The following is a 20713-nucleotide window of genomic DNA, read 5'->3' on the forward strand; positions in this document are numbered from 1 at the left end:
AAGCCCTAACTTCCATCTCCATCTTTATTCTGAGCATAACTTAAGATCCAACACTGACATTCCTAAAATATTGAAGTAAAGAAGCTGATTTTGTTTGGATGTTTACCTACTTTCCAGAACAAAAGACAAAAGAAAATGGGAGATGGCCGGGTAAATCCTAACAGACCACAACAGATGGAAGTCATCTCATCAATTTGTCTTCTGCTGTATGTATGGCTGGCCACATCCACATGGTGGACACTTTGTGAAAACATAAATACCTAACCCAAGGCAAAATGGGATTGGCCACAACATGCTCACAGAACTCCAAAAGTTGCTTTCAGTCTCTTCGAACACTGGGTGGAAGGATGAAGGTTTAGCCAATGTCCAGATATCCTTCCATGGATTTCATAACCATGAAGGCTATTGCAAAAGTTAATATATACATGAATCAATATTCTTTTAGAAAAAAGTGAGGGCATGCTCAGACTACAGCTATGAATGCCAGGAAGTTCAGTTTAGCATCTTCTAGAAGAACTCCCAAAATCTGTTCTAAAACTAAAATTGAGAGTAAAAGGAAGGCTTCAACTACAACATACCATTTGCAAAATTCAGGGAAAACTAGGGCTACTTGCACTTCTTCAGATAAAATATCCTGCCAAGCAAACTCTAATTAAAAGTAACAATGGCTTTGTTCAGTTGGAGAATTCAGCTTTCCCCAATACACAGCTAGTACTTTTCAATTTTGATAAAGCCTTTCTAGATTTAGATCAAAAGTGACAGGGTTAGAAAATAGGGAGAAACAAACATGATGGTCTCAATCTTTTCAAAGCAGCTTTTAAACTTTCCCATTATGCTCTTGCTTACCTATCATTTCTATGATTTGCATTTTATAAAACAACTGCTAGTACATAATTCCATATAGGCCAGTGCTTCCCAAACCTGAGTAAATTATCCAGAATTGGGTAGAAGCGGTTTTTCTTCAGATAACGACGCGTGAATGCATGACCCAAACACAACAAGGGCATTTAAACTGACAAAGTATTTGGTCAAGGGGACTTTCTGATAAGTGGTTTTAGCTGAAGAACAGGAAAAAAAATGGAAAACCCTAACATAGGCAATATAAAGGGAATTCTAAAATTGCACTAGTCAAAATCTCATGATTTTGCGCATGAGTCAAACTGGCCTTATGATTAATCTCCGACTTGTAGAAAGAATACAGGAGGAAAATGCAAAATCGAAGATGCTTAAAAATTAAACATTAACAAAGGCAACTGATTATCCCAGCTGATATTTATTCAATTTATATCCCAACTAAAGGCAGCATACAAAATACTTCCTCCTCCTCTTAACAGGAATTCTGTGAGGTGGGTTGTGTTGAGAGGGAGTGCCAAGAGTGTCAAACTGCCGGCCTCTGGGCCGGTTGCATCATATGGAGACCGTGCCCACCTCAGCTCCGGCCATGCAAAAAAAGTCACGATATGTCGCGACACGTCACGTGACACAGCAAGTTTGATACCTGTGCTCTATGCCAAAGGGAGAATTAGAACTTAACATCTCCTAGTTTCTAGTGCAGACCTTAACCACTACCCTAAACTAGCTCTCTATACCCTAAAAAGGCTCATCTGATTTAAAATTTTGTCATGGCAATAAATAATTTGTTTAAGCATTAATATCCGTAACAATAAGGAAAGGGTAGGAAAATCTCATCTGATTTAGCAATTAACTAAACTAGACACACTGAAAGGAAATGCCTCGAATTACCAATGCAATCTGGCTTCAGGGATCGCTTACTGTCCCATGATCTTCTAAAAGTGACTTCATCTTCCTGTTGCTCCATCAAAGGGAAGAACCGCTGGGTCACAGAGGAGCTAGAAACTAAGTATAGTATTTACCTATTTGACTACATCAAAGTGTAGTAGTTGCCTATTTGACTACATCTTGATCCTGTAGCTATGTAAATCTAATAAATGACAATAAACAGCCTGAGCACAACTGTTAGGGAAAGGCAGTTGCTTCAATGTACTAGTTCGGAACCCAACAGTTCAAATCACATCAACATTCTGGAGTTAGAATGTCAGGCCCTGTAAGATGGGGTAATCTCCACTGCACCCCCAACCCCTTACTTTGGAATTGCGGCTCTGCTCCAGTGCCAGTTCTTGGGCTTTCAGACGCATCTCATCTTTTTCAGCACGTTCCCGCTCACCTTCACGGTCCTTCTCCTTGGACTTTTTGTGCCTATATCGGATTTCAAGGGTGGGGTCTCTCTCTGCAAAAGAGAAAGAGATCTAAGTTATGAGAACCCGTATCCCCTTTCAAAAAAATCTGAATGTAATTTATTTTTTTTATATTAATACTATACATGTTTTTCTGTGCTACTAGGAAAAAATAGAATATAACCTTAGGAAAAGCTATTTTGCCCAAAGTAAAGCAAAAGGAACGGTCAGAACTGACCCCCTCCTTTAGAAATAAAATAGCAGGAAGCTAAGATCATTTTCATTTGTTACCTGGAACTTCAGGCTTCACTATTGGCTTTTTAAACATTTACATTAGTATTTTAGCATGGCAATCTTTCTTCTAACTTTAGGACTCTGATCCAAGGCCATTTCTTTTGATAAGTGAAAACTAGCTTTCTCAGCAACTAAACAATAGGGAGCATTAAATATATTTATATTTATATTTATTTGATTTATATACTGCCCTTCTCCCGAAGGACTCAGGGCGGTGTACAGGGCAATAAAATACTAAAAATACAATACAAAAATTAAAAACAGATTAAACAATTGTGCCCAAATATAATAAATTAGTTAAAATCAGTAATTAAAACCCAAAACCCATCACCCATCAGACCAGGCCAGCTTGTTCAAACAAGTGAGTTTTTAGATCACGTCGGAGGGAGTGAAGGTCTGCAGCCATCTGGAGCTCAACCGGTAGACGATTCCAAAGGTCTGGCGCACCCACAGAGAATGCCCTCCCCCTGGGGGCCATCAGTCGACATTCTCTGACCGGTGGCACCCTGAGGAGGCCCTCTCTGTGGGAGCGCACTGGACGAAGGGAAGTTGACGCCGGCCGCAGGTGCTCCCTTAGGTACTCCGGACCCATGCCATGTAGGGCTTTATAGGTCATCACCAGCACCTGGAATCTCACCTGGAAGGCAACTGGAAGCCAATGCAGCTCACGAAGCAGAGGTGTAACATGGGAGTATCGGGAGACCCCTAACACAACTCGCGCGGCTGCATTTTGCACCAGTTGAAGCCTCCGAGTGGTCCTCAAGGGCAGCCCCATGTAGAGAGCATTGCAGTAGTCTAACCGAGAGGTCACGAGCGCATGAGTGACTGTACGCAAGGCATCCCGGTCCAGATAGGGCCGCAACTGGCGCACCAGGCGAACCTGGGCAAAGGCCCCCCTAGTCAAAGTTACTATATGATCTTCTAAGGAAAGCTGTGAATCTAGGACAGACATGTCAAACACAAGGCCCGGGGGCCAGATCCGGCCCATGAAGTGGTTTCATGCGGCCCGCGAAGCCATCCTGGAAACAGTGAGGGAACGGCCCCCACTGCCTTGGCCCTGGCCCAGAGACCCTCCTTCTGCCAGAGACCCTCAGATCTGTCCCACTCCTGCCCAGGCCCCCATAGGCACCCTTGATGCGAACCATGTAGAGCTGGCCATGCCCACCCAGTAGGCCATACGCACTGTAGCCACGCCCACCCAGTAGGCCACACCCACCCGGCCCCCTGAGGGCAACCGCAATGCTGATGCGGCCCTCAATGAAATTGAGTTTGACACCCCTGATCTAGGAGGACACCCAAGTTGCGAGCCCTATAGTCTCTTACCCCATAGTAAGAGATGGAACAATCTGAATTTCACGTGATGCCGGCACGCACAACCACTCAGTCTTGTCAGGGTTGAGTCGAAGCCTGTTCCTCCCCACCCAGACCCGGACCACCTCCAGGCAATGGGACATCACGTTGAGGGCATCACTGGGGTGGTCTGGGGTCGAAATAAAAAGCTGGATATCATCAGCGTACTGATGATAACCAACTCCAAAGCCACGAATGATCTCACCCAGAGGCTTCATATAGATGTTGAACAGGAGAGGCGAGAGGACCGACCCCTGAGGGACTCCACAAACGAGAGGCCTCGAGGTCGACCTCTGCCCCCTTGCCAACACCGACTGCGAACGTCCCAGGAGGTAGGAGGAGAACCACTGAAGAACAGTGCCTCCCACTCCCAACCCCCTGAGACGCTGCAGCAAGATACCATTGTCGATGGTATCAAAAGCCGCTGAGTGGTCTAATAGGACTAGAACAGAGGAACAACCCCTGTCCCAAGCCCGCCAGAGATCATTCACCAGAGCGACCAATGCCGTCTCTGTGCTGTGCCCGGGCCTGAAACCCGATTGGAACGGGTCCAGATAGTCAGCTTCCTCCATATATAAATATACTTGCAAGTATTAAGAAAGAAACAATAAAGTCAGCTGGGAAAGTGAATCCATAAATTTGCCACTTGTAAAATATTAGCTAAAATCAATTGTTTAATTCTCATATCTATTCAATGTCTTTCGGTTGATTTTTCATGCCTCACACATACCAAATGTATAGTTTGTTTCTGTACTCTATGAAAAACTTGACCCTCCATAGTAAATGCTGTACAATTTGCCTGATGTATATGTGATTCATATTGGGTTGGGAATGGTGATGGTAAAAAAAGCCACTTTGCAAAAGTGTACAGGTAGTCCTTGACTTACAACAGTTGGTTTAGATGACCATTCGAAGTTACAATGGCACTAAAAAAGTGACGACCTTTTTTTTCATACTTCCCCATGGTCCCTACTGCAGCATCCCCATGGTCACATGATCAAAATTCAGACGCTTGGCAACTGACTCATATTTACGATGGTTGCAGTATCCGGGGGTCATGTCATCACCTTTTGTGACCTTCTGACAAGAAAAGTCAATGGGGAAGCCAGATTCTCTTAAAGACAGTATTACTAACTTAACAACTCCAGTGATTCACTTAACAACTATGGCAAGAAAGGTTATAAAATGGGGGAAAACTCACAACAACTATCTCAATTAGTAACAGAACTTTGGCGCTCAATTGTGGTTGTACATTGAAAGTTACCTATACTGTTTTCTCTCCCAAATTCCTCCAGCTCCATGCTACCCTACTCATCGGCCTGAATTTCAAGGCAACGCATAAGCAATGTTTTACTTAATATTTTTTTATCCTTCTTTTTTATTTATAAAGCAGTGAACATACATTATATTCCTTCCTTCCTTCCTTCCTATTTTCCCCACAACAACCCTGTGTAGAGAGCTGGACTGAGAGAGTGACTGGCCCAAAGTCACCCAGCCGGCTTTTCATGCCTAAAGGAGGCCTAGACATCACTGTCTCCTGGTTTCTGGGTCAGAACCACTAGACCAAACTGGGTCTCTGTTGTCCCTGGAAACTGAGTTTTTACCAGTTCATGCTATGCTGCACTTAGTCAATCTTAGTTATTATATGGAACAATTATTCTTAAAGTATTTTTATATTCTACAAAAAGCTTTGCTATATAGATTCAAAGATCAGGAGGTTTTTTTTAAAGAATTCATTATTGAGCATGTTTTGCCATTTTTAAATATTATTAAGTTGGAGGGGGGGAAAACTCTATAAATTCTAAGTTTTTAGCACACCGCTTAAGGACATGTCCATATATGTCTTCACGAGACACAGATTTATCACACACACACACGCACACACAAAGGATTTTAAACTTACCTCGGCACTGCATGCAGTACCATTCCCGAATTGCTTTTGCCATCTTCTCAGTAATGTTAATGCAGTGGCCATGGAACCATTCATTGCAATGGTCACAGCCTCTGGAGAGAGAAAAAGAAGAGGAAGTAAGGATTCATTAACCAAGTTTCTTCTGCATTTGAGAATTTGTACAAGAGGGCTCACCATCTACTTAACTATAGTTGGATGTGTGCCTTCAAGAAAATGCTGACTCCTGATGACTGCCTGGACAAGTCCCTGCAGTTTTCCTGACAAGATTTCAGAAGTGCTTTGCTACTGCCTCCTTCCTAGGGCTGACAAAGTGACTGGCCAATGGTCACCCAGCTGGCTTTGTGATTAAAGCAAGACTAGAACTCAAGGTCTCCCAGTTTCCAGCCTGAGGTCTTAGCCAAACTAGCTCAAACAAACTAAGCATAACAGGGAACTCTTAAAAAACATAACATATTCTATTGGAAAGGGGTGGATAAAAGAGAGAGAGGTTGAATAATAAATATCTAGATGAACTTCAGAAGATCAAGAGTTTCTTGAACCTCTCAAATATCTAATAGTGGCAATAAAGATACTTTTTTCATGATTTAAGATCCTCATATAAAAGCGCAATTAGGGGAAAAAGTTAAAAGTTGTGGTCCTAAAAATAAATTCCCAGGCTCAGCATAGGATCCAAAGAACTCCATTCATTAATTCTAGGTGAGGCACAAACCACAACTTTGCAACTTACAGAACGTGTCCGTCTAATAAAGGAAAAAGCAAAAGTAAACCTTGTCATGTTAAAGTTTGGCCATCTCTGTGCTATCACATATAGTGGCCTTTTCCTGTTAGATGACTCTTATCCTAAATCCATAATAACTTCACAAGACATTCAACATTTGTCGTAGTGCTTTTTTGTGCATTCACCTTAATCTCTAGAAGCACTGTTTGGATTTAATGATGTTCACTTGCTATTGAATAATATTTCTTCAAATTATCAGACAGATATAGCTTCTTCAGTATGAATGCTCTGTATGCCCCAGGCATCAAGGTTCTTAAAGGCTTTAACCTCTGGATATATGTTTAGAATTGGCCCTAATCTACTGTAATTGGTATTTTTCTAATTATTTTCTATTTTTTCCAATATTTGGGAAATATTCGGTAATTTGCCCTCACAATTACTTCATTCAATAGAGAACTCTTTTTTATTTCTTTTTATTGTACCCTTTGCCCTTCTCTTGCCCTTTTCATATTCCCCTTTTAATATGCCATTAGTATCTTTATGTCGCAAAGTATTCTTCAGAATGAACAAAGTTTTTAAATTTTATAGTTAAAAATATTCCTTTTTAGAAAGAACATGTTCCAGAAGACCTTGCAGAGATAAACCAGCATATATTATACTGGCAAAAGGGTTTTGCACTGGATGCCATCGCCAAGGCAACCTCATTAACATGTGAAAGAGCTGTCATGATCAAGTTCTTTTATTCCTTCCAACAATACTCACATCATGAAACAATTGATGTCAGGTTTGCGACAGATGCAATAGACAGGAGCATTCTCTCCATTCTCAGATTTTGATTCCTCACCCATAACTGCCAAATCAGGATCAGAAAATTCATCCTGAATTCCAAGAAAAAAACAGAAAGAATTAACAGTGACATGGACATTAAAAGTAGGAAATTTTGATCTTTAAATTGCACTATTTCAAGTATTTGAATGAAGCAATGGAAAATCTTAAATATATTTTCTAGGGATAAATGGAGATCATGAGATCTTATCCCTGAATGTGATAAACCGGGTGAAATTTCAAGGAAGCCCAATTGTGTTGAGCCCCTGCCCCCGACAAAAGAGGCTGGGAGAAAAAAAAAAGGTTTGGAAAATCCTCTTTATCCAGCTTTAAAAATGTGCTGATAGAAGCAGCAAGTCTGGCTCAACAGACAAATTGTCTCGTTCCACAGATCCCATAAGCCCCATTTTCTTTCCAAAGGTTACAAAGTCCAATTTTCACCATTGGTCAACCCACTGAGCGGTCCCACTAATGGAAAAACTCGGAAGAGACTCCGGAAGACTCTCGCTTCCCCCAAGCTGCAACCTTCCTCTTCCACTGCCCTTCGATCAAACATCCTTGCCGTAAAATGGCCCTGCTCTGATAGGATCAGAGGCGATCGAAATGCAGCCGTAACGACTATCCGCTCACCATGATCTCTCCAGCCGGCCAGTTCCCTTCTTCCGAATCAAGACAAGGGGCCAGACAGCAGGAAGGCAGATGGCCTGCTCGTCTCCGTTTCCGCTACCATTCGCTCAAAGAGAGAAATAACATCCGTGTCGCGGGGGGGAGGAGGGAGAGAGAGAGCGAGAGAAAGAGAGCGAGAGAGCCTTTTCTGCCCTTTACAAAGATGGCCGATTCTCGCAGCCATTTCCCGGCGAGCCTGGACGAATTCCGGAATTATTCCCATCAGAATAGTTAGCGCCCTCTGTAGGAGACGAGGGTGAAAGTGAGAGTGATAACCTCCTGTCTTGGAGAGAGGAGCTCGACTAATCTGTTTCCTCGGAGTTTGGGAGAAAAACAAAGCACTCAGACTTTATAGACCACGGGTAGGCAACCTCGGCTCTTTTATGACTCATGGACTTCAACTCCCAGAATTCCTGAGCCAGCTATGCTGGCTCAGGAATTCTGGGAGTTGAAGTCCATGAGTCATAAAAGAGCCGAGGTTGCCTACCCCTGTTATAGACCAAGTGTAGCCTTACCCACTTTGGGACTTTCTAAGAGGGGTAGAGCTACATTTCCCGTTGTCCGTAACCATTATTGTTACGCTGTGCTACGATTCTCAACGTTCATAATGGTCGAGGCAATCCTATGCTAGCTCAGGATGGAGAGGATTTTACATCCGGAGAGGACCAAGATTAGGAGTCTCCCTATGCGATTGTTGATCCAGGCTCCACTAAATAAGTTTTTTAGTTTTAAGAAACACGTGATAGTTTTCTTATAATACAAGAAAAGTGACTTAACGAAGTCGTGATACTGTTTAATATGACACTCACCGTAATATATTTTAACATTTGGAAAGCACACACCTTTTCATTTGTTGCAAAAATCTCCAGGGATAGAGCACCCACAATTTCTGAAGGCAGACTGTTCCACTGGTTAATTATCCTCACTGTTACGAAGCTTCTCCTTAATTCCAGGTTGCTTCTCTCTTTGATGGGTTTCCAACCATTGTTTCTTGTCCTGCCCTCTGGTGCTTTGAAGAACAATGTGACCCCCTTTTCTTTGTGGCAGCCCCTCAAATACTGGAACACTGCTATCATGTCTCCCCTATTTCTTCTTTTCTTTAGACTAGCCAAACCCAAGTCCTGCAGCTGTTCTTCATGCTGTATGCACAATGAATGAAAATATCAAGCAACATATCCCATTTCATCAAATCTGGGAATATTGACTACTACGAGAATAAAAATGAGTAGCCTGGGTGGGAAATAATTTTAGCTACAGCAAAACTCGTCATGTATATCATAAATATCTTGTATCTTAAATTCTCCTTTTACCATTAGAGAATATTTGTAGCACAACGTTGAAATGACGGGTTCTGGGGTGCTCCTCAGAGCTTGGTTGTTTTCTTGCAGATGTTTCGTTACCCAAATTAGGTAACATCATCGAGGCTACTAAGGAGTGGGATTTGCTGTCTCTTTATATTTTAATGGCTTGCCCTGTCAGTGTTGGTGGGAGTGGTCTTGGTGCTTATTTCGTTGGGCTGTTTACTGTTAGCTTGCCTGGCAGTTCCTTGACTGGGGTATGGTTTACTTCTTGATTGTTGGTCTGAGGTTAATCTTGGTGTTATATGTTCATCTGGGTGTTGATAGATGGTGGGGAGGTGTTTTGGTCTTTTTGCTTTCTTTTTGGCTTGTTGATTGTCTCTTTTGTACGGTATGTAGATGTTGTTTATGTCTATGTCTATGCCTAATGATGGCTGATTTGTCAGAGTGCCAGGCTTCCAGGAATTCTTTAGCATTTTTGGACTTAGCTTGGTAATAGTTTCCCAAATAAAGTTACCTCTGTCTGTTCGTGTGTTGTGAGATTAATCATGTCTTCTGACTGCTAGTTGGTGTTCATGGATATGTTCTGCTAGTCTTCTGTTTGTCCTATGTCAGGTGTACGCAACCTTGGCTCTTTTATGACTCATGGACTTCAACTCCCAGAATTCCTGAGTCAGCTATGCTGACTCAGGAATTCTGGGAGTTGAAGTCCATGAGTCATTAAAGAGCCAAGGTTGCCTACCCCTGTCCTATGTAGTGGCTGTTGCAGTCTTTACACTGTATATTGTAAATCAGGGGTCTTCAAACTTGGCCCTTTTATGACTTGTGGACTTCAACTCCCAGAATTCCTCAGCCAGGCACGCTGGCTGAGGAATTCTGGGTGTTGAATTCCACAAGTCATAAAAGGGCCAAGTTTAAAGACCCCTGTTGTAAATGATTCCTGGGTCTTTTGGTTTACTAGGATATTTTGAAAAGCTTTAGTTGGTTTGCGTGCTATGCTGATGCCACATGGTTGTAATAGTCTATTGCTGGTTTCTGAGATGTTTTTGATGTGTGACAGTGTTATCCTTATAGCTTGTTGTAATGTGTTGGAATATTAGTAGCTCGGGATTGAGCTATTGGTTTGATCTGCAAGCTTGGCGATTTGGCTGCAAACATTTTGTCTCCATTGGGGGGGGACCACACACATCTTCAGTGCACTTTGAATTGAATTCAAAGCACACTGAAGATGTCCTCCCAAATGAAGATGAAACATTTGCAGCTAAATCCCCAAGCTCGGAGATCAAACCAACACCCAACATATAGCTTGTGTTGGTTGTGTTATATTGGGTTGAGTGGTCAAGCACGTTTTGATGAAGTTGCATGGATACCCATTTTGTTTCAAGGTGTTATAGAGATTATCTGTTTCCTTTTTCTTATGTTCAGGGTTGCTGAGTGTGTTTGTGCTCATCTGAATAGTGTTCTTACACAACTTCTCTTATGAGAGGTTGGGTTACTACTTTGGTAATGAAGTACTTGCTATAGTACTTTTCTATAGACGTGTTTCTAGTTTGCCACAGAGGTGTCTGCTGATAAGGATATCCAGGAAAAGTATCATATTGTTGTTTTCTTTTTCCCCTTGTGAATTGGATTCTTTTGAAGATGTTGTGGATGGATTCATATGTGTTCTCTAGTTGGTCCTTTTCTATTATAGTAAAGGTATCAACTATAAACTTGATCCATATTTTGGGTTGTATATATGTGGGAGTGCTACTGATTCCACTTGAGACCACTCCTACCAATGCTAACAGGACAAGCCACTAGAATATAAAGCGAGACCCAACTTCACTACATACTACAGTAGTGCTAATGGTGTTAGTTTGAGTAATGTTTGAGAAATGAAACATCTGCAAGAAAACAACCAAGCTGTGAGCACCAAGGACCCCTCATTCTCATTTTAATTTCCTAACCAAGTGATCAATATTCTCTTTTCTAAACTACTTCAAGTTTTTTGCAAGTATTATCTCAAGATATCTGAAATTATAGCAGCTATTTTTGAGTTTGTTTGTTTTTCCCCCATGAAATTAAAATATATTTGTTCAGACTGATTTACCTTAGTACCCTTTTATAGTCAGCAAATGTTTTAGTTGGGATGACCTTGTAGCCAGCATGATACATGATGTGATTAATTTTTCTAAGATTTCTCATTAAAATTGGATGTATGATATTTGAATTTTGAACTGTATTGTTGACTATTAAATCAGAACAATAACTACATTTTGATATGTTGATCAGGCCTGATAGCCCTAAGTACCTCAGAATAGCTGTGCTAAGATAAAAAGATGTAACGTGTTATTTGCAGAATAAGGCTGTAGAGTAATACTTTGTGACTTACTTAGCTCCAGATGAATAGTAAGAAATAAAAAGTGAAATAATGTCTTTATCTTCTTGCACCATCAGTAAAGACTTTTCTCATACCTCTCCCTCTGCTTCAGTGACTAGAGGTTATAACAAATTGGCAACAGAACACTGGATTGAATTATTTTTCTCTGCTGGACTTGACCTTAAGCAATTGAAGCACTGATTTCTGATAGGGGCGGTTCACATTTCAAAACAAAACAAAACAAAACAAAACCAACCCTTACACAAACAAACCAGAATCTCAGATTATGGCAAACATAATAACTCTTTACATGTCAATAGGTCATGCCATGGAAGGATTTCATTCTTCCTGCCTGTTTAGTTTGTGGAATCCATAATGCAAAATACTAAGGATTTGAAACATGGATTCCAATTACAGTATAGTTGTTTTCATATATTGATTGATTATGTGCTATCAGGTTGCTTCCAATGCCTAGCAACCATTTAAATTGCTGTGATTTTACATTTGGAGGTCATTTTTATGTGAATAATTTTTAGTGATAATATATGGGTTTTAATTTTTTTTAAAAAAGGAAAAAAATACAAGACGTGAAAATTTTGTCCTTGCAGCAATTTAACGCACTTTCAATTTGAATGTACCTTCTAATGTTTTTCTTTTTGCTCAAGAGAAGTTGATTGTGCTAGCGCTTTCAAAAAAAAAGTTAAAATTGTTTAATTGAAGATAACAGTAATTCAAAAGAGTGCACTATTGATTTTTAAGGGATAGAGTGTAATTTTCATAGTTCCTGCCATAATAACCAAATCATGTTGCATCAAGAAGATACTTGTTTGGGGAAAGTTTTGTGTATATACAGTACACCTAGGCAACATAAATACTAATAAAAATCCATATTAACTTCAAATGATTATTTTCTTTGTATGGAAAGGCTATGTAAAGTATTCAAAAGGGCTACTTTGTACTGTAAAGTACACTTGTGCAAATGAAGGATATCTGTTTGGAGCATTAAAGTAGCTATGCCTTTGTAAATGTGTGGGATGGCTGTATTTTTTTGTTGGGGTCCAAGAAATATTGGTGGTATAAACACATGAAATTTGAAATAGGTGTGCAAAGCTGAAAAGAACACTATGCTAATGCTTTAATGACAAATCTTTCATTTATTGTTAATGCACTTTGTGCAGCATCTGTTTCAAATGATTTGTAAAACTCTAATATCTAAATCACTGTTTCTCAACCTTGGCAACGTTAAGATGTGTGATCTTTAACTTCCAGAATTCTCCGGCCAATTATATTAGTCCACACATTTTAAAGTTGCTGATCTAGAGGTACTTTGCATCAATAACAACAAGAAATAAACAAAAAATCCCATTAGACCATTTTCACAACAGCAGAGGTAACGGAAATTTATTAACAGCAAATGGTTTGCCACAAATTTAAGACTGAAGCAAGACATCCAATATTCCATGGAGATGATTTCTCTCAATGCTAAAGCAAAGCTCCTCCTGTAGACACAAACCTATCACGGGGATGGGAATAGAGAGAGATGTAAAATTAAGAAATTATTTCTATAGTCTTTTAATCTTTCCTCTATCCTTGTATGGATCGAGGTAAAATTAATTTTAGTGTTTATTAGATCAAGATAGGCCTAAGAACACTGCCACACTACCATTTCATCAGAAGCAGTTTGAAGATATGGACTGCTCTTCTGCCAACTTCACAGTGGATCAATACAATAAATTGCTTTCATATAAATTCTCATACATTATACTTTTGTCTGGTCATGGGCAAATTCAAGTGGAGTGGAAGCTGCAAAGCCATCAGGGTGTCTTTCCTTTGAAAGATCCACTAAAAGTGGCAAACTCAAGAAACCAGGAGGCCAGGGAAAGCAAAAGTTCCTGCCAACTGAGAAAGACTGTGCACTATCTCCTCACAGCTGCAGCATTTCAATGTTTTATTGAGGCTTTGACTGGATTGATTGATTGATTTGTTTTATGAGATTTATATATTGCTCGCCTCCCAGCAACTCTGGTCAATCCACAAATAAAAAGTAAAGCAAGGAAAAAAATCTTAATAAAAATAAAGGAGTAAAAGATAGCAAAATGGGGGTGTTGGAGAGGTTGCTGAGGGGGTTGGAGAGCTTGCTGATGAGAGCCCTCAGCCAGGCCCCTCCCACCTGGCTACGATGCAGACCCAGCTGTGTGAGCCTGACAGCGTGGATGAAGATGACCCACAGCTGGCCCTGTTCAAGGACGCCCGACACAGGAGGCAGTCAATCAGGAGTAAACAGAGGAAGGCAATGGGGCACCTCGGAAGGAGGCAGAGAGAAGCCACGCCCTGAACTGTTTAAAGGGGAATGCGTGGGAGGGCTGGTTTGCTGAAGGCAACCGTTTGAATAGCTCCTGTTTCATGGTTCGTGTTTGTTCTCTTTGCTCTGTCTGCTCTGTTTATGTTTTTATGTTAATAAATTTGGCAGGCTTAGTTCCAGCCTCTTGCCTTCTTGTAAAAGGGGTTGTCCCTGCCTTTTCTGCAGGGCCGGTAGCAGGCTGGTACAGAACAGCAAAGAACCAAATCTTCAGTGTTTTTCAAAACACCTGCAGGATAGAGACCGTCCAGATCTCAAGGGAACCTCATTCCAGGGGGCAGGCCCTACTTATGATAATACATCAGAGCGAGTGAATAGGAATTAATTATTAAAATTTTCAGAAACCAATGTTTCATTTTGTGCCCATGATCTCATATCTAGTACGGCATAAGATTCCAAAGTTTTCAATATTGGTCCTTGAATGCAGGAGTTTCCGGCTCCTTTACATCTCTATGTAGAAAGCAAGGACACTTAGGTTGCAGCCTAGAAATTTTGGGATAAGAGTTCATTCCATTCTAATTTTATTTAAAAGTCTTATTGTGTTAATAATCTCTCTTATTTTAGAATACCAGATAAATGGCTGCTCCCGTCCTGCTTTATAGACAGTATGGAAGTACTTTAAATGTTAAATAAAGAATTCATTAAAATATTACATTTCTTCCTGTATGGCAGACTACAAACTAATCTTCATTAATGCTGCCATCCTCCATCCCAAAGACTTCCAGCTCTGTTCTTAGCCTGAAGTAAATTAAATACTTGAAGTTAAACAATGTAAATAGGATCAAAATAGAAGTAAATATAAAGCAAACAAAAGGAGACAGAAAGCTAGTGGCCATGTTTTCATTTTTTTTAAACGAAGTTTTTATAATTATAAATAAAACTTGTAGGAGTAGGAATCCTGATAGATGGCAGAGGTGGTTATCTTCGTTTTAGAGCAGGGCTTTTCAACCAGTGGTACGGGTACCACCTGTGGTGCATTGGCACCTAGCAGGTGGTATGCAACCAACCTAGAAAAGTGGTACTAGGGGAGGGGAATGAGCTGAACCGGTGGCAGCACTGCACAAGCCTGAGCAAGAGACGGCTGGAGCTGCAGGGCTGTCAGGGCTCAGCGGAAGCGCCAGGATCAGCACCAGGCTCCAGCTGGAGCTCGGCGCTGATCCCAGTGCGTCTGCTGAGCCCAGAAGAAGCGCCAATCAGCTGCAGCATCTCCAGGGACTTGTGATTTACATTCAGATGCTTGGCAATTGATTCATATTTATGATGGTCACAGTGTCCCAGGGTCATGTAAAGTGACCAAAACCTGCTGCAACCACCCAGCAGAGAGGGGGGAGAATAAAAAACAAACACCCCCCCCACCCCACCCCCGCTGCCAATCCTCCACAGAAATGCTCATAACAATGAAAACCTCAGACAGGAGGAAGAGCACCGCCGGGCAGGCAGGCAGGTGTCTTGCCCGGCTGTGGCTTGGGGGGCACTTTTGCTTGTATCCTAATAGATTTTATAAATACATAAAATTTATATTTTGAATCTGCTTCAAATATATAATGCACCATAGTCCAAAGATAATTACTCCCTTGCCTAGAAATTCTCATCTTTCAGAAATGAATCTGTAGAAGATTAATTATATGTTTACTTATGCAAAATACATCCCCACTTTTCCACTCACTTGTTGCATTTCTCTTGCAAATCAGAATTGTACTTTGAAGCTGCTTCAAGATAATCTTTTGCTTTTTTGTTTTCCTCTTGAAATAACTCCCTGGAAATGAAAAGGTGTGAATAAGAGTTATATCAAGATCTTAATTGCTTTTGTGGTGAGAAATTATTAGCATATACATTTTTATTCCAACAGTCCAAAATTACAAATAATATGAGGCATTCCAGAGCTTTTAATAATGTCTCATGTAATTTTGCTCAAGGCATGTATAATTTATTTTATTTTATTTAGTTATTCATTCATTCCTTTCTATCTCATTTCTAAACTGCCCATCTCCCTCAAAGAAGGGCAACTAATTAATTAATAACTTTACTCTTGGAAAGTTTTTACTTATTTTTAAAAAGTTATTTATTTATTTATTTATTTATTTATTTATTATTGGGACTTTTACTTGCTATTACAGTTCATTTTAAATGTTAAAAGGTAGTTTCTTGGATATCCTTTGGAAGGAACAAATTTTCTTAGATATTTCTAAATGTTATTATCCCAGAAGAGAACGGAAGTACTGTATACTCACAACGTAGATGCAGCTGCCTGGCTTTTCAGAAACTTCCTCTCTTCACTAAATGCATCCTGGCTCAGCAAATCCAGTTCATCTTGAACATGAGCCAGCTTCTCTTGGATTAGTTTTTCTAATGGAATATTACAACATATAAGTCCTTTTTATGGCACATCACACATAAGAATTCTTACCTGCCTTGAAAACTGAAGGTACTTTTAAAGTAGATTAGAAATTAACTTTGTGGCAGTGCTATATTAATGCTGGGAGAGATCTCGGGCATTGGACAAAAGCTTCCTTCCTTTATAATGAGACACTGCCATAACCATAGCTTTCCAGAGACAAAAAATTATACTTGAATATAGTTTCAAGTTCACCAAGGACGTCTCCGTGGTCATGTGGCCGGCATGACTAGACGCCAAAGGCGCACGGAATGCTGTTACCTTCCCACCGTAGTGGTCCCTATTTTTCTACTTGCATTTTTACGTGCTTTCGAACTGCTAGGTGGGCAGAAGCTGGGACGAGTAACAGGTGCTCACTCTGCTACGCAGCACTCGGGATTCGACCCGCCAAACTGCCGACCTTCTGATCGATAAGCTCAGCGTCCTAACCCACTGAGCCACCGCGTCCCATATATATATATTTACACATATATGTTAAATGCTTGTTAACTATTTAGATTACCTTGCTAGGGCCCAAGAATGATACCAGACCCAAACTCATGATAACATCACATGACATCACCACCACACAACCATTCAAAAAGCAAATCCGAACCCACAACGATAACGATACACAACCACAAAACAGAAACCTAACTACAGCTGCAACATCAGCCACTTTAAACCCCTCCAAAGCACACAATAAGCAAACTGACACCCACTATAAAAACATGGCACCACCACAAACATGGAGCCGAACAAAAGCAGCACAACTCACCAGTTCAGGTCTAAGGCTGGCAGCTGAGACCAGCCCATCCACTCAAAACACAGCCCCACCCAATCAGAACACAGCCCCCATTCAAAACACCCCCCACCCAATCAGAACACAGATAACCCCCCACCCAATCAGAGCACACCTCCAATCACAGAACACACCCCCTCTGGCAGTTTAAAAAAGAGGAACAAACAGCCACTACCACACACTTCTCCCAGAAGAACGAAGCTGAAGCCACCAGCCTGAGGATGACGGATGAGAGTTCGTCGAAACGTTGCTCTTACACCTTCAATTCTACGTGGGGAAAAACCTGAATGACCAAAGATCTACATACAAACACCCGCGAAAACCTCAGAAAACACACACACACAAACACACATACACACACACACATACACAGAGACCTGCCACATTTGTTATGCAGCACTATCACTTTATTGACTCTACAGATGGTGCCCGACTTACAACCATTCTTTTAGTGACCATTTGAAGTTACAATGGCACTGAAAAAAATTATATATGACCAGTTTTCACACTTATGACTGTTGCAGCATCCCCATAGTCATGTGAACAAAATTCGGGTGCTTGGCAACTGACATGTATTTATGATAGTAACACTGTCCCAGGGGCACGTGATCACCATTTGTAACCTTATCTGCTCGGACAAGCAAAGTCAATGGGGAAAGCAAGATTCACTTAATGACTGCAAGATTCACTTAACAACTGCAGTGAGCCATTTAACAAGTGTGGCAAAAAAAAGCCATGAAATGGGCCAAAGTAACTTAACAATTGTCTTGCTTAGCAACGGAAATTTTGGGCTCATTTGTGGTCATAGTTGAGGACTACCTGTAGTGCAAAACTATTCAGTTTTCTGTGCATATGTGTATTTACAATCAGATCACATTTTCAGAACACCTAGGGCTTTTGCACTGTGTTTTGCAGAGGGCTAGCCCTAAAGGGGATTTGGTGTCATGGATCTGTCACCCAGACCCCTCTCCAGGTGCAAGTTCAGAGGAGGAAGGTGAGTTTGAGTAGGCAGAGGAAAGCCAGAGCTGAGTGTTGGTCAGGATCGGGTCTCGAAGAGTGCTAGCCTGACAGAGCAGCCTCAGCTGGGTCGATCGGATGAATTATAAGGCTGTGGCTGAGCAAGGTGACCCATAGCTGCAGCAAATTGGCCAGGAGGTGCCAGGAGAGGACCAAGAGCAGCTGCTGCCCATTAGCAATGAGGAGAAGGTGAAGTCCACACCTCTTCCTGATCCAAGGACATGTAGAACAGAGAGGAGACAGGCACAATGTCAGTCAGCTAGACTAGTCGCAAGTAGGCAACCTCGCCTCTCATGAAGGGCTGCACCGGCATTGCCTACTTAATCCCACCCTGAGGACTTTGAGGTTGCTGGAGCAACAGGCCCAGTTCTGTGCCTTGTGTGCTTGTGCTGTATATCCTGACTTGTGGACTGCTTTCCTGGACTTTGTATGTGCCTATTGGACTGTGTTACCCAATGACTCTTGCCATGCTAAGCTTGGAATCCAGACCTGTGCAACAGTGTGCTTTCGGAGGATCTGTTTGGGGAGTTTGAATAAACACCTGCAGACTCTTGCTGTACATGCATGTGTGTGATGGGAGTGGGGCAACACATTTGGAAACCGTAGATGGTCCAGAATGCAACAGTGTGGATAGTTCTGGGCATATCTCAGTACAGTATGCCTGTGTTACAGCAGTGCTTTAGAAGTTGAATTTGTTCTCAAAAGCATCTGGATGCAATTTAAGGTGTAGGTAAAAAGGTAAAGGTAAAGGTTCCCCCGCACATGCGTGCTAGTCGTTTCCAACTCTAGGGGCCGGTGCTCATCTCCGTTTCAAAGCCGAAGAGCCAGCGCTTGTCTGAGGACGTCTCTGTGGTCATGTGGCCGGCATGACTAGATGCCAAAGGCGCACAGAACGCTGTTACCTTCCCACCAGGGTGGTCCCTATTTTTCTACTCGCATTTTGACGTGCTTTCGAATTGCTAGGTTGGCAGAAGCTGGGACGAGTAACAGGCGCTCACTCTGCTACGCGGCACTCGGGATTCGACCCGCCAAACTGCCAACCATCTGATCGACAAGCTCAGCGTCCTAACCCACTGAGCCACCGCGTCCTAAAGGTGTAGGTAGTTACCTATAAAATCTACATGGTGCATGGATAGGCTATTTGAGGGAGCATCTGTGCCAAAATATATCTGGCCACCCCACCAGAACCAACAGAATGAGCATGTTTGGGGTCTTTGATGATGATGCTCAGATGAAACAGTGCCATATAGTAGGGCCCAAAAAGTATATTTTCTCTGTCAGAACACCTGCCCTATGGAACAGCACATTTCCTGAAATCCTGAATTCCTGATTTAAAAAAACATCATTTGGAATGATTTTAGATTGGGTAATCTAAATTAACTAAATGCCCCAAATGGTACGTTCTCTTTCACACCTTCACGTAGTAACTGCTCCTTACTCTCTTTCATGTCAGCCATTGGTTTCTCCCTGGCCTGAAAAGTAGAAGATGATATCATGAAAAGAAACAAGACAACAACAAGAAACATGCTGTAGATATGAGGAAGGAAATCAGTAAAAAAATCTCCCCACTTTAAACAAAATCTCCCAAATTTAAAGTAAATTATTTAAATATCTATATAATGTGGTCAGCAAAAACAAAAACTAATAGACAGGTGCTGTAGCATCAGGAAGAAGCCAACCTTTCCACTCATGCTATTTACCCAATTAAAATCAGAGATAAATTATATTTGTCCCACGGGGTAAATGGTTAAGTATATATTTATTAAATAAATAATTTTTTAATCAAACGCATATTTAAATGCATAAATAGCCTCCAGTTTTACTCATCAAACAAATATTAATATGAGGGAGGAGTATGAAAGGTAGGATGTTAATCGGAAAAATATCACAGTAAAAGATAAAAGTAATACAAATAAGAATAATGTTTTTACATTAATTATATGTATTTTAATACTAAAAATCCCATCTCTTTAAGTGTTAGCTAGATTGAGAGATCCACTGGAGAAGGAAATGGCAACCCACTCCAGTATCTTTGCCAAGAAAACCCCATGGACAGTACCAAAAGGCAAAAAGATATGACACTGGAAGATGAGCCCCTCAGGTCGGAAGGCGTCCAATATGCTACTGGGGAAGAGCAGAGGGCTAGTACTAGTAGTGCCAGAAAGAATGAAGCGACTGGGCCAAAGCCGAAAGGACGCTCAGCTGTGGATGTGTCTGGTGGTGAAAGGAAAGTCCAATGCTGTAAAGATCTATTCTCCATAGGAACCTGGAATGTAAGATCCAGGAACCAAGGCAAGCTGGACATGGTCAGACAAGAGATGACAAGGCTGAACATCAACATCTTAGGAATCAGCGAACTAAAATGGACAGGAATGGGTGGATTTAGTTCAGATGACCATCAGGTATACTACTGCGGACAAGAATCCCTCAGAAGAAATGGAGTAGCCTTCATAGTCAATAAAAGAGTAGGAAAAGCAATACTGGGATACAATCCCCAAAATGACAGAATGATCTCAGTTCGAATCCAAGGCAAACCATTCA

General features: G+C 41.3%; 2 protein-coding genes across 3 annotated transcripts in view; both read right to left on the bottom strand.

Moving 5' to 3' along the window:
• CXXC1 (CXXC finger protein 1) overlaps positions 1–8057 on the bottom strand; it is a 34153-nt gene extending 26096 nt beyond the window's left edge. For both annotated transcript variants that reach the window (XM_083355050.1, XM_083355049.1), the window contains exons 1-4: positions 7925–8057; positions 7232–7347; positions 5743–5843; positions 2106–2248 (exon numbers count right to left, since the gene is read on the bottom strand). In XM_083355050.1, coding sequence (XP_083211176.1) covers positions 2106–2248; positions 5743–5843; positions 7232–7347; positions 7925–7927 — 363 coding nt within the window. In that variant the 5' untranslated portion in view covers positions 7928–8057. The remainder of the gene's footprint in view (positions 1–2105; positions 2249–5742; positions 5844–7231; positions 7348–7924) is intronic.
• Positions 8058–14259: 6202 nt separating this feature from the next.
• LOC310634418 (synaptonemal complex central element protein 1-like) overlaps positions 14260–20713 on the bottom strand; it is a 55109-nt gene continuing 48655 nt past the window's right edge. The window contains exons 9-12 of the mRNA XM_083352787.1: positions 19587–19644; positions 16211–16325; positions 15646–15735; positions 14260–14717 (exon numbers count right to left, since the gene is read on the bottom strand). Coding sequence (XP_083208913.1) covers positions 14660–14717; positions 15646–15735; positions 16211–16325; positions 19587–19644 — 321 coding nt within the window. The 3' untranslated portion in view covers positions 14260–14659. The remainder of the gene's footprint in view (positions 14718–15645; positions 15736–16210; positions 16326–19586; positions 19645–20713) is intronic.

The sequence above is a fragment of the Vipera ursinii genome (genome assembly GCF_947247035.1).
Source record: "Vipera ursinii genome assembly, chromosome: 2".
In the NCBI taxonomy this organism is placed as follows: domain Eukaryota; kingdom Metazoa; phylum Chordata; class Lepidosauria; order Squamata; family Viperidae; genus Vipera; species Vipera ursinii.